This window comes from Mastigoproctus giganteus, chromosome 5 (genome assembly GCF_048544385.1).
Source record: "Mastigoproctus giganteus isolate SK-2022 chromosome 5, ASM4854438v1, whole genome shotgun sequence".
NCBI classification, from domain to species: Eukaryota; Metazoa; Arthropoda; class Arachnida; order Uropygi; family Thelyphonidae; genus Mastigoproctus; species Mastigoproctus giganteus.
Genome location: NC_143579.1, coordinates 231713394 through 231726817, shown reverse-complemented (window position 1 = coordinate 231726817; position 13424 = coordinate 231713394). Strand labels below are relative to the sequence as shown.

The 13424-nt window shown below is 35.2% G+C and overlaps 1 protein-coding gene across 1 annotated transcript in view; it reads left to right on the top strand.

The window, feature by feature from the left end:
• Synj (synaptojanin) overlaps window positions 1–13424 on the top strand; it is a 190679-nt gene that overhangs the window by 87984 nt on the left and 89271 nt on the right. Inside the window, exons 7-9 of the mRNA XM_090373799.1 lie at window positions 4619–4715; window positions 6505–6671; window positions 10069–10150. Coding sequence (XP_090229925.1) covers window positions 4619–4715; window positions 6505–6671; window positions 10069–10150 — 346 coding nt within the window. The remainder of the gene's footprint in view (window positions 1–4618; window positions 4716–6504; window positions 6672–10068; window positions 10151–13424) is intronic.

The window sequence follows — 13424 nt, the reverse complement described above, 5'->3', positions numbered from 1 at the left end:
TTGAAGACTGGAAGGAAAAAGCATATGTGTTTGTCTGTGCTTGTAATAAGCAGTATACAGGTAGTAGAGTAAGTTCCATAAAATATGTGCTTAATTGAGAAATTTTGGAGTAAAAGATATATTTATTTGCTCTTAAAAGGTAAGAATGATTATTTTAATGTTATGTACTATATATAATGGTTATTGTTGCATAGTGAAGGAAAAGTTATGTATAAGCTGACCCAGATTACAATTTAAAAACATGTAAAACTTAATTTATTGTGTTCAAAGGTAATTCTCATGTGGATTCCTTTTGAATGCAATACATGAAACATCAGGAAATGAAACTTGCATCACAAAATTAAATTTGTATTAGTGAGACAGTAATGATCAATAATAAAATTTTTCACCAAAGCGATAGCTGATTTATGGGAAAACATGCACAGAAACAATCTAATGTGGAAAGGTCAGTAATAATGAACTTAGCAGTAGGACAGAAAAAGTTGCTGCTGAAGCAGGTACTGAACTCTACAAAGTGAAAAATAGCAGTATGTTATAAACATAGTAGTACTATTATTAAAATACTAATAGTACTATTTTTATGCCAAATTGTTTCTGTAGTATAATAATTTCAGGGAAATAAACAAACAAAAAAAAAAAAAAAAAAGATAATCTATTAATGTTTATTCAGATATATTTGGATATGCAAATTTATTCTCATATAAAAGGAGCTTGAACAAAAATTAATTACAGGTGACTGTAAAATAATTTTAAGGCCACCATCAATAAGTTCATTACAAGTGACCTTAAATTTAAGACAAAAGTGGATATCATATATATATGAGTATAACAATGAAAATGGACCCAAGTGAACAACGCTAATATAAATAAAAATAAATATTTTTATTTATTTTAGTGAATATAAATAAAAATCAAAATATGAAAATTACAACTGAAAATGATACACTAGGTTTTTGTTTTACAAAACTTCAAACACAGCAGGTATTAGAACCTATAGTACTTAGTACTGTGCATGGGTTGAAAGTTGAGAAAATGAAAGACGATATTTGTTGACATTGTACTTGAACTTCTGTAGATTGTAATTTTCAGGAAATGCGTATGAATTGCGTATGTCACCAGAAAACAGAAGTTGAAGGAATAATGAGGAAGAAGAAAAGTTGGTTCTGTGAGTTTGAAGTTGGACAGTTAAAGGATGCTGATTGGTTTCCGCATGTGTTCAGCAGACTGGCTTGGGAGAGAGAGAGCAGGAGTAATAGAATCCAATTCAGAAGAACAGTGCCCATGGAAGTATCTATAGAAAAGGCATGCAGCAGAAACAGAATGTCTACGAGACACAGAGTGTAGAGACTGTTAGAGATGAGTCATTAATTATCCTAACTGCTCTCTTTTGAATGAAATCTAGAAGTCTGAGAGAAGTTTTATGGGCACTGTTTGGAAGAAAAGTAATGCCGAGACAAAAAGAGAAAATCCAGTTTTTTAGATGCAGAGTAAGCAATATTTGTAATGTGCTTATGCCAAGAGAGGTTAGAAGTCAGGGTAATCCCCATTAGAGATATGTGATCTTGCTTAGAAATCGGAGTGTCATTGAAGATAAGCATAGAAGTAGAAGAACAGTTTTTGTGAGATATAAGACAAGGCTCAGTTTTAGGACTGAAATCAACTAAGTTATCTTTGCCACACTGGAGAATTACCTGGGGATCAGAATTTAAAGAATTCGTAGTGGATATTTAAGAAGTTGAAGCCATTTGTGCAGGGCAAGGTTTCTCAAACTGGAAGGCGGAATGCAATGTGCTGTCGTCAGCAAAACTATGGACAGGATTTCCGGTCAATGGAAGAAGGTAATTAATATACACGACGAAAAGAGCAGAGGAAAGAGCTGAACCTTGGGGAACACCAACGTTAGTGTAGAAATTAGAAGGCAGAGAGCCATCTATCATCACCCACACTGAGCAGTCACAGAGGTGGAGTATAGAATGAAGGATTCCATCCCTACAAGAATAATTTCACTGACACGATCTGAGCACACTTTGACATCAGAAGATTCGAAACAGTAATCTGATCAAGTAAAATATGAAAAGAAATCTCACAGATCATTCCATTTTGAATTCTCATAATGCCAAACAACATGAGGTTGAGAATGCGCACAAGAGAAAGGCTCCATTGAAGAATAGACCATCACCAAGTTGTGATCTGAGGTGTCTAGAGGACCACTCACCTCGACCACATACTTAGAAGGGTTGTTTGTGAGAAAACAATCAAGCGTGTTGACTGACCGCATGGTTAGGACTGTCTGATATTCGGGTAGATAAATGAACAATCTGTGTGTGAGGTCATTAGTAATTTAAAAGCCTCAGCATCTTAACCAGCTGGTTTTGTGTGACTAGAAAATGGAAGCCAGCTGGAGTTGTGAACATTTAAATTCACCAAGGAAAACTACTTCACTGTTAGGAAAGTTGGACTGGAGAAAGTCAAGCTTCAAAGAGAGGAAGTCAGTGTTCCAAGTGATTAGTAGGGTTGGGAGAACAATAGATGCAACAGGTGAATTTGGTAGAGAGATTTTAAGCCAGAGAAGAATGAAAAGAGGAGATTCCAAATTACTAAGTCTCTGACAGGGACTATCAGAACAGAGATATGCACAGGTACCACCTTGAAGCAAAAGGAATCATGCAGACAACTGAGATGAGCAGTGGTTGAATCAACCGATAACTCAGATTCTGTCAGAAAAAGTAAATGGTGTTTGGCAGATTTTAAGTGGAAATGGACATCACTGAGACTAGAACTGAGACCACATATATTTGTGAAATGAACGAGGAAGTGTTTGGAGGTTTAGATCTTTTCGCAGATAAGTTTGTTCTATTAGTTCGACAATCCATCATATATTCAGTAGTAAGAAAAGGTGGGAGACGTGCTTTATGAAGTAATGAAATTTTTGGATATGGCATACACATGACATGCATCATTTTCTTGACATAACATGGCCACAACAATGCCCCCTTCCCCTGTATATACACTACTTAAACTCTCTCCAGCCACTATCTGGCAGAGTAGAGGCTGCAAGATTATGCACTAGCTGATCTGAAAGCCTCTTAGAGAGTTACCAGTAGGCTCAGTCCGGTGGACAAAATAGCAGCTGGCCTGTGAACACTGTTTTAGAGCTTTACTCTTAAAATGTAAGGAAGATTGGATCTCGCCATGATGTTCATCATAACCTCAAAAGTCATCAGTCATACTGCATGATGGAAGAGATGGGGAAGGGTTGATCGGAACTTAGCTCTGGAGACTAAACATGGGTTCCACCACTTCAAGCCTCCAATAAGCAAAGTGCACTGGTTGATGAGAGTCATCTACCTCGTATTTCTTGGTAACACAGAGGTGCGGAATTCCTCCCTGTGGTGTGGTGTGGTGTGGGTGGCACACCTCGACCCCTGCTTATGTTGGTTTTCATCTGGGAGATGACCTCCAGTATGCTGGGTGCTATATTTCAGGACTTGCACTTGGGGGGTTATACCCAGGGTTACCAGCAGTCCCAACATCATGAAGGTGCAGGCAAAGGACCTGGCTGTAACAGGCTGACTTGACTTTGCCAAAATTAGGTCCACTTGACGACTTTAGTGTCACCCGAATATCAGTTCCATCAGCATTTTAGACTCCCAAGTAGCAAGCCCAGCTTGGCATACCCGAGAAAATATCTGTGACAGCCTGAAGGATAAATTACTGAAGAGATGGTGTACTGTTTTGATACAGTTAGTGAAATTTATACAGTATTGCTATTTGAAATTCTAATTTAATTTTATTATTTGTTAGAAATTAAATATAATTTTTTTTAATTTTAAAGTGGATTTTAAGGTATTTTTTAGTTTATCTATTAATTATAACTTATAAAAAAATCTTGCTTAACCCTTATACAAATATGTATGATAGCTTTTTCATGTGGGCCTGTGAAGTAGATACATATATGTTTTTTAATGTTTGAAATGTACCCATAATATTCAAAAATTCTAATAAATGTTGCCTCATTAAGTGTGTTTCAAAGTAAATATAGGCACAGTGTATAATAGATGGCAGCACAAAGTATATTTTGAAAATCAGTGAAAGTGATTGTAGCTTTTAGGTGCAGTTATCTGATTTGGGCTTAGAAAAGCCAAAAATTGAAGGAATTCTCTGGAATTCCTTCAATTGAATTCCACCAATTGAATTTCAGTTTGAATCATAGTGATACATAAATGGATATTATTTCTTAAAAAAAAAATTAATGTAGAATTTTAATTTTTTTGACATAATTTCATTTTGCAGTTGGGAAATCAAGTCTGTGTAAGACAAAATTAATATTTAAAAGTGGGTAAAAATTTTTTATATTTTTAAAAATTTCAAAAATCCTTGAACTCGTTCTACAGATCTGGCACATAGCTGAACTTCATTGCCTCAAGTGACATGCATTCATAAAACTTATTAGTAAAAGGTTTAATCAAGGCAAAAATCAATAACAAAGTTTTAATCTCTCAAAAGTATTGTTCATTAATTGGCTGATGTAAGGCAGAATACTAAATAATCAAATTTGTCAGTTTATACACATCATTTAGTTTAATATGAAAGTAATAATTTTTGTGTTATTTTTCAGGCATTTAACTCAAATCAAACAACGATATGGAAAGCAAGTGATTATAAATTTACTTGGGAGTAAAGAAGGGGAATCAATGCTTAGTCAGTTTTTTCGGGTAAGAATTTTAAATTAAATTTTTTTTATTTTAGGTCAGTATTAGTTATTAGTCGGCTCAAATGACACAAAGAAGCAAACTTATTTTGCATCAAAAAAAAAAAGTTAAAAAACCTTCAGTTGATCATTTATTTACCCTTTACTAAAAAAGCTAATTCTGATTCCTTGAACATTGTTTAGACATTCTGTCACAAATACTTTTGGAGGCAACTTATTCCACTGATCAACACCCTGTCCAAAGCTGAACTTCACAAGATCTAATTTTCTGTTTCCTAGTATTTTATATTCATGCCTCGTTCTAATTTTGCCCTCAAACATGAATATACCAACCTCATCCATTTTACTTATTCCTTTAAGGGACTTAAATACCCATATAAGAGGTGACTTTATAAGACAGCATAGCTTATTTGATCAAGTTACGGTACATTGTGATGAAACTACGGGTTCTGATTAAAGTTGCACAGTGTAATAGCTGTTTATATTGCAAATGTGTTGAGTTGAAGTGACATACTGCTGCCTGAAGCATGCCACAGGAAAAGTTGGTAACAATGATGCTTTCCAGTAAACTATAAGCTGGATATTGCATTAACAAACCCTCTCCTTGACATCCTTGTAACCAGAAGTCAAGGATTTGGACATGGAAAGCAAAGTGACCAAGCATTGACAAAATGCTGTTAAATGATGTGCTCATTGTTAAATATGACTTAACAACTGTTTACTGGCTGATCAACATCCATTGGTGCTGCATCCTGTATAAAAACATGTCCAAATATCATCCCTCCTTTGAAAGGTAGGAATCATATAGTGTTGGAGAATGTCACAATAATATTTTTCCATGACAATACACATTTCTGAACCTCACTGAAGAAGAGTGGTCCAGTTATGAAGTTTTCTGTGAACCTATTTAAACTGTAACATATAAACATTAGAGAGGTACTTCATTGATAATGTGGAGGCAATGCTCCCCATATTTATCAATTATGGGTATTCACACTGCTATTCATTTGTAAATGCACCTCATTATTCATCCACATTTCATCCACTTCTATCCTAGCATGCAACATATGCATCTTGTAAAAACAAAAAAAATAATAATAATAAACATTGCAGGAGAGGTCAAAGCACTTTGCAGACTGCTGTCCATGGAATGTCTGGTTGTCATGTCATAATAGTGCTGTAGCATAGCCACAGCAACAGCTGTTACAATTGGGTGACATCTTGTGCTGGGCACTGCAGACATAGCAGCTGTTTCTTTGAATTTTTTTTATTTTGTAAAATATATAAGGTCTTTTTTTAGGTTTTTTTAAACAGTGGTACTGCTAAAGTCCAACCAAATCATTACTGTTGCTTTTTTTAAAAGTACTTTACTAGCTTTCATTTACAGTACCTTGTTGACTTGTTTGTAGTTTGCTACTCTGGTCACATTTGCTTTTAAACATCTACTATGTTTAAATTCCATATTGGGTGATTCATGGTTTGCCACCTACAGATGGCCAAAGTGACATATTTAATAATAACCATTGTTTAATATACTTTTTATAATTTTGTATGATGTAGTGATTAGTGTATTAGCAGCTACTTTCAGTTGCTTAATATTTATGGAAAATTCCACTGAGCAACAGACTGTGTTATGAGTATTTAGTAATATTGGTAATATATAATAGCAAAATTAATGTAGCAGCAGTAATACTGTATTCTTGTATTTTATATATATCATATTATTCAAGATGATTATATAAAGTACGATGTCGTTATATTTATCCAAAATTTATCCATTATGTTTTCTACAGAATCATCATAAAGCATCCAGGCATCATGATATACCTTATATTGCCTTTGACTACCATTCCATGTGCCGTGGAGGAAAACAAGACAACCTGTCTATTTTGAAGAGTAAAATAGCACCTCATTTAAGGGAGTTTGGACTATTTTATCTTGAAATGAATGATGTTATCCAGTAAGTCACTTAGAAGAGTGCAGGAGAATTAAAATGTATTAATTTTAAGATAAAGTAAACCCCCGCTATTCGCGGGGGTTACGTTCCTGAGAAATGTCGCGAATACTGAGTTATGGCTCCCATAGTAATAAAGGGGTTCCGTTCCAAAGTATGAAATATATAAGAAAAACTAGTCTAAAATTTTGTCTTTGTATGTATTAGATGTACCTTCATAATATGACCATGTACATAGACAGTACATAGTAAAATGCAAGCATATGGCATCGAAATGAAAATAAGAAACAATTTAATATTAAATGTAATATTTATTAGAAATTTCAAACCAACGCCTTTGCTAGCAAAAAAACCTATCCCACCAGTGCTATCACCAGTTTCGCTAAAGTGTTGATAAAGGAGTTTTGTCTTTTCATGAATGATGAGTGAACTTAAAAGAATTTTATTTTGAGTTCGGTCTTCTATCCACAGATTTAAAGCCTTTTCCATTTTTTCTAATTTAACATCGCAAGTTACAGAGCAAATTTTTTAAGCAATTAGCGCGTTTTCACGGACACCACGGCGGATTTTTTCTTCTGATTTTTTGATTGATCGTACCGTTGACTCATTGATTTTATAATGTTTTGCCACTGAGGAGACACTTTCACCATTAGAAATTTTATTTAATAACTCAATTTTATTCGCTAATGTCATCACCTTCTTTGATCTTTTCACATTTCCCTTGTTATTTGTAACCATATTTTTGTATGGGTTAGAAAGAACTTGTCCACAATAAAGTCACTTTCTTCCATTAACACACTCGAAAAAGTCTGTTTTACACTGCAAAACGGTAGATTTATCATTTTTGTAAGTAAATCAATTTATAAATTGATAAATTTATTCAATTTATAAGCATATAAATTAAAAGCAAACGAAGAAACCTTCCATGACAAGCGCATAACACATACTGAACAAGGATTAGCGAGAAACATCCACGCTCACGATTTTGTCACCCCCCCCACCCACTGAGCGCTGTTTTGACCAGGAAAGATAATTTTAGTAATGCCCATGTTTTTTTATGGTGGAAAATATTCATGGCACATTAAAATTCACATTATTTTACGTTTCATTTTATATTAAATCAGTGATCGCGAATACGCGAAACTGCAAATACAGATACCGCGAATAGCGGGGGTTACTGTATATTGTGCAGATAATATTAAAATGTTTTTTTAAATATATATGCATATATATATGCATACATGCATATCTCTCACCTTGAAAATAAATAAATTTGTTAATATCGCAGATTTATTTCCTAAAAGAATGTATCCCCAAAATTATGTTTGGGATTGGGATTTATTGAATGTAACTGCATTGCATCCATTAAAAAGTTGATACTGTATACTTAAACTCTGTATTCATTATATTTAAGGATTTTCCAGGTTCAGTATTTACCTTCTGAGAGGAAATGTGGAGGATGACCTGTCACAGAAAAAGTTATCTAGATGACTCCAGATGAACTGAAAAGTCACAATGCAAGCTTTGGCAGAGATTTCAGAGCATGAAAATGCTTTTAGTGTAACAAGATAAGGATGATTGGTTGCTAAACCTCACTGCTATAGGTGGATAGCAACCTCTTAACCATAGAGAATTAACCACAGCAACGGTTGTGCTGCACCTTTCAATTGCAGTGCAAATTTTGTTGATTCAAGATTAATGACCGAAACTTAATCTTCCTATATAAAAACACAGTTATACGAGAGTAATTTTTGATGAGAAATTTTATAGTTTTTGTAGAGTAATTTCATTAAATAATTACATAAAGTAATTTCGAATAGAACAAATTTATCTGCAAAAAGATTAAACCTCCAAAAAATTTCCTTATTCATTTCACAAATACACATGGTCTCATATCCATTTGCATCTACAGTCTGCCAACTCTTGTATCAGTGATCTTGCAGATTGCCTCCTATCATATCAGATATACTCCATTCAGTTCTTCCTTTGGTCTTTCCAACAGAAAGATATAAGAATTCTGAACAGTCTTAATGCTAAGAGAGCCCAGGTCCTGATGGAATTTCTACACTTTTTCTTAAAACCTCTGCTCCTCTTCGGTCACATTTTTACATTTATTTCTCTGCCGTTTTCTTTCTGTTTGAAAATTTGCTCATATCCATCCAGTTCCTAAAAGGGTGACAGATTATTGCTCCATTTCATTTACTGCTACTCTTTATAAAATAATGGTGAAATCTATCAACCACCAAACTTTTTGATTGCAGTTTCAGTTATTTGTTGTAGTTGCAGTTTTTTTTTTTTTTTTTCGGAAGTAGGTGTCAATTTTACAACATTGGGAAACTTTGTTCTTATGGCAGATGCACATACTGTTGCATGATCACTGGTATAGGAGTATCAGAGTTCATTCCCTCAGACATTCCAATCAAGTACATCCCGCAAATTTTCTGTAATTTTGAGAACTGGTGATTTTAGACACCATGGAAGATGCCGACTCGGAAAATGGTGAGTGCTGTGTCTCACTGTCATATTCTTTGAGTTGTTTATGGGCACATTTGGTGCAATAGTTATCAGCTTAAAAGTCTCGAATTACCTAGTAGAAAGTGGTTTATGTTGAGACGTGTATATCCTTCTGTGATGCATAGAAACTCTTGTAACATTTTAGGCGTAATAGTTATCAGCCTAAAAGTCTTGCATTATCTAGTAGGAACTGGTTTATGTTGAGATTTGTATATCCTTCTGTGATGCATAGGAACTCTTATAATATTTTCATCTTGGATAATGTAAGGGGACCTATATACAGTCCTTGGTATGCTCAGTGTTCTGTTGCTGAATCTGTCATTAAGTGAGTTATGACAGTTTCCATACCTTGATGGGATAATGCTACAAACCGATTGATTTGTAAATGGGACTACTGAGCAGTGGTACAGGGTCTTAGACCCTGGTAACCATTATAATTTATCATATTAAATTGCTATGCACCTGTGGCAACTCATCAACAACTTTCATTTTCCTTTCCAATTTGGAAGTGCATGTACCTCAGTCTTCTTTTATTAAGCAGTGTCTGAAGTACATGTGCTGTGCTGACATAATGTTACCTTATCCACTGCTACTGTTTGGCTTACAAGACTGTAGTTAATTTTCTGATAAAGGTTTCTGATGTTTTGACCAGTTTGTGTGTGTGTGTATATATATATATATATATATATATAACTACAAGTATATGTGGGATAGACTGTAATAGCTAGATGATAATGGTGGAAATATTTAACCTTAGCTAAAAAATTTTCTCAGGTTGAAATTTATTCAGTAGTATTTCTTCAGTAGTATAGATTTATATACATAGATAGTTATTTTGTCTGTTCCATTACCAGATATATTTAATTACAAAAATGTTTCCCTAATTTAGGTATCAGATAGGTACTTTTAGGACAAACTGCCTTGATTGTTTAGACAGGACTAATTCAGTGCAGACATTTATTGGATTAGAAGTAAGTTATATTTAGTTGTTTTATATTGTATTTTTATATGCATGTATATATATGCTTTTCCCCCCAAAATTTTCTCTTTTTGTAAATGAGTTATGCACCAAATTATGAAATATTGAAATTCAACTTAATGAATTGTTGTGAGTATATGAGTGCAGTTTTTAATTTTATTGGTTTTCTAGGGCAGGATGTGAGCATAGCAATTTACATTAATTAACAGAGTTATTACACAACAGCTTCACATTAAAGGATGACTAGAAATTTATTAAAATGAAGTTTTAGCAGTTATAAAAATCTAGAGAAGTACATCGTGGATCACCACGCTGTACTTCTCTCTGTCTTGGGAAAGATGAAAAAGATCCTCAGCTGATCTGCCAGTCCAATTGCAGATGTTTTTCTGTCAAGAAAGTTTCCTCCTCCCCACTCCTCTCTTTCTCTCTATTTTCCCTCTATTATTACTTGAAGCAATTTATATTTCACATTTCTAAGGATGTGTCCTAGGTAGGCAGTTTTCCTTCTCTTCACTAAGCTCAGCAATTCACATTTTCTTCCTGCTCTTTTCAAGACTTCAATGTTGGTGATTTTGTCTAACCAAGATATTTTTAGCATGCATCTGTAGATCCACATTTCGAAGGCCCTATTTTGTTCATGATTGATGTTTTCAGCATCCAAGTTTTAACTGAATATAATAGTATGGTCCACATAGGACCTAACAAATTTCAGTCTGATTGACAGATCTAGAGCTTTGTGACACAGCAGTGTTCTGTATTTTGTAAAGGCATTTCTTGCAACTTCTATTCTTGCTTTTATTTCTGCTTCCGGATCTAAATCAGCATTTAGCCAACTACCAAGGTATTTAAAATGAGTCACTCTATCCATTGGAGCTCCATTCAATAATAGCTGGACTTGGCTTACTGGAGATTTACTCACAGTCATATATTTAGTCTTGTTGACATTGATTCTTAAACCCATATCATTATATTTGTTTTTTATCTAACAAAATTTCAAGGCACTTCATCTGTTATTGGATGTCATATTATAAATAGCAAAAATTGGTGTCAAAAAGAAAATATCACATTGTGCATGGAATAAAAAAATATGTTTGTGGTTGGTACTAATATGGAATTGTTATTTGGGAAAAAAAAAAAGCAATTCTCTATGAGTAACTATAGCACCCTTACTTACTATTATAGCACCTTATTTGGATGTTTGTTAGCATTAGTAGAGTCATATGATGCAAGAAAACAAGCTTATGCAGCATCAGCCAAAAAAAAAAAAAAAAAACTTCCACTTCACCCCTCCGTTGGTTCGAAATACCTGTTCAGCTGAGCCTTAAATTTATTTAGGCTACCAACTTCCACAACAAGGGATGCAAGTCTGTTCCACCAACCAACTACCAGCTGGCTAAAGGCAAATTTCCGCACATCTATCCTACATCTGTCTTTCCTCAATTTGAATTTATGCCCTCACAGGTGATTATTCTGAGCAAGGGACTGTATCCCGTCAGCATTGAGCATGCTCAAACCATTCAAGGCTTTGTACACCTCTATCAGATCACCTCGCCGGTGCCTAGTCTCCAGACACTGTAATTTGCAAAACATAAGCCTTTCTTCGTAAGAGCAACCCTTCGTTCCGTTCACTAACCTTGTTGCCCTTCTCTGTACTCGTTCTAGCAGCTCTACATCCTTCTTGAAATGAGGCCTCCAGACCTGTATACAGTACTCAAGGTGCAGCCTGACCATTGCCGTATACAAGGGAATAATCACCTCCCTATCCCTGCTAGAAAAATTCCTGTATATCATTGATAAGACACCATGAGCTACTCTTGCAGCCCGTCTGCACTGCTCAGAGAACTTCATATCTGCCTGCACAATTACCCCCAGGTCCTTTTCATTCTCTACCACTGTCAGTGTAGTACCACAGAGTTGATACGTTGCTCTGGGGTTGCTGTTTCCCATATGTGGTACTTTACATTTGTCAATGTTAAACTTCATTTGCCACCTCTCAGCCCATCTGCTCAACCTTTCCAGATCCTGTTGCAGCAGCAAAGCATCAGTAGTGTCCTTAACCACCCTGCCAACCTTTGTATCGTCTGCAAACTTGGACATTAAGCTTGATATACCATCATCAATATTATTTATAAATACAGAAAACAATAATGGACCCAACACTGAACAACCTGAGGGACTCCACTAATAACATTAGGCCACGATGAGCAGTGTCCATTGATTACCACTCTCAGTCTTCTCCCCCTCAACCACCCCTTTATCCATAGCAGCAATTTGCCTCCAATGCCACACTGCTCCAATTTGTGCAGCAGTCTTCCATGTGCAACAGTATCAAAAGCCTTTCTAAGATCCAAGTATATAATATCAAAGTTATTCCCTGCATCCAGCTCTTTTGTGACTGCATCATAGTATCCAATCAATTTGGTCAGGCAAGACTTCCCCTTAACAAAACCATGCTGTGTCCGAGCTATAACTGAAATCTTGTCTAGATGATCCTACAGTGCTTCTTTAACCAGTGCTTCCATTAATTTTCTTGGAACAGAAGTTAAACTCACAGGTCTATAATTACTTGTGTCAGCCTTTGATCCTCCTTTGTGAACTGGGGTCACATTTGCACATCTCCAGTCCATGGGTACCTCCCCTGAGTCCAAGGAAGCTCTCATAATTATGGCTAATGGTTTGCTTACTTCCTTTGCTGCCTCCTTTAATATAACTGGATAGATCCCATCCACCCCAGGTGCCTTTCTTGTGCTTATCTTCAACCATTTCTCCTCCACTTTACTCTCAGTTATTACAAGATTATCTAGCTTACTGCCAGAGTTGAATACACCTCTGGCATTCCCCTCGCTGAATAACTCCTCATGTGTGAATGTTGATGCAAAATATTCATTTAGTTTGTTAGCTACCTGAGCAGGATCATCAACAGTTGAACCATTGATATCAAGTGGACCAATCTGATTCATCCCTTTCCTTCTAGAGTTTACATAATTAAAGAACTCTTTGCTGTTTTTCTTTGCATCCTTTGCCAAAGATTTCTCATAATCTGCCTTTGCCTGCCTAACCTCCTTTGTGACTTGGTTACAGACTAGCTTATATCTATCATAGGCTTCTGTGTCACATGTTAATTTATATGTATCCCATGCATTTTTATTCTCTGCCACATGTCTCATTAGTTCATCTGACATCCATTTAGGCCTGAACCTTGAACAATATTTCTTAGTTGGTATGTAAAGCCTAGTAGCTTCCAAGACAAGTTCCCTGAATGCTTC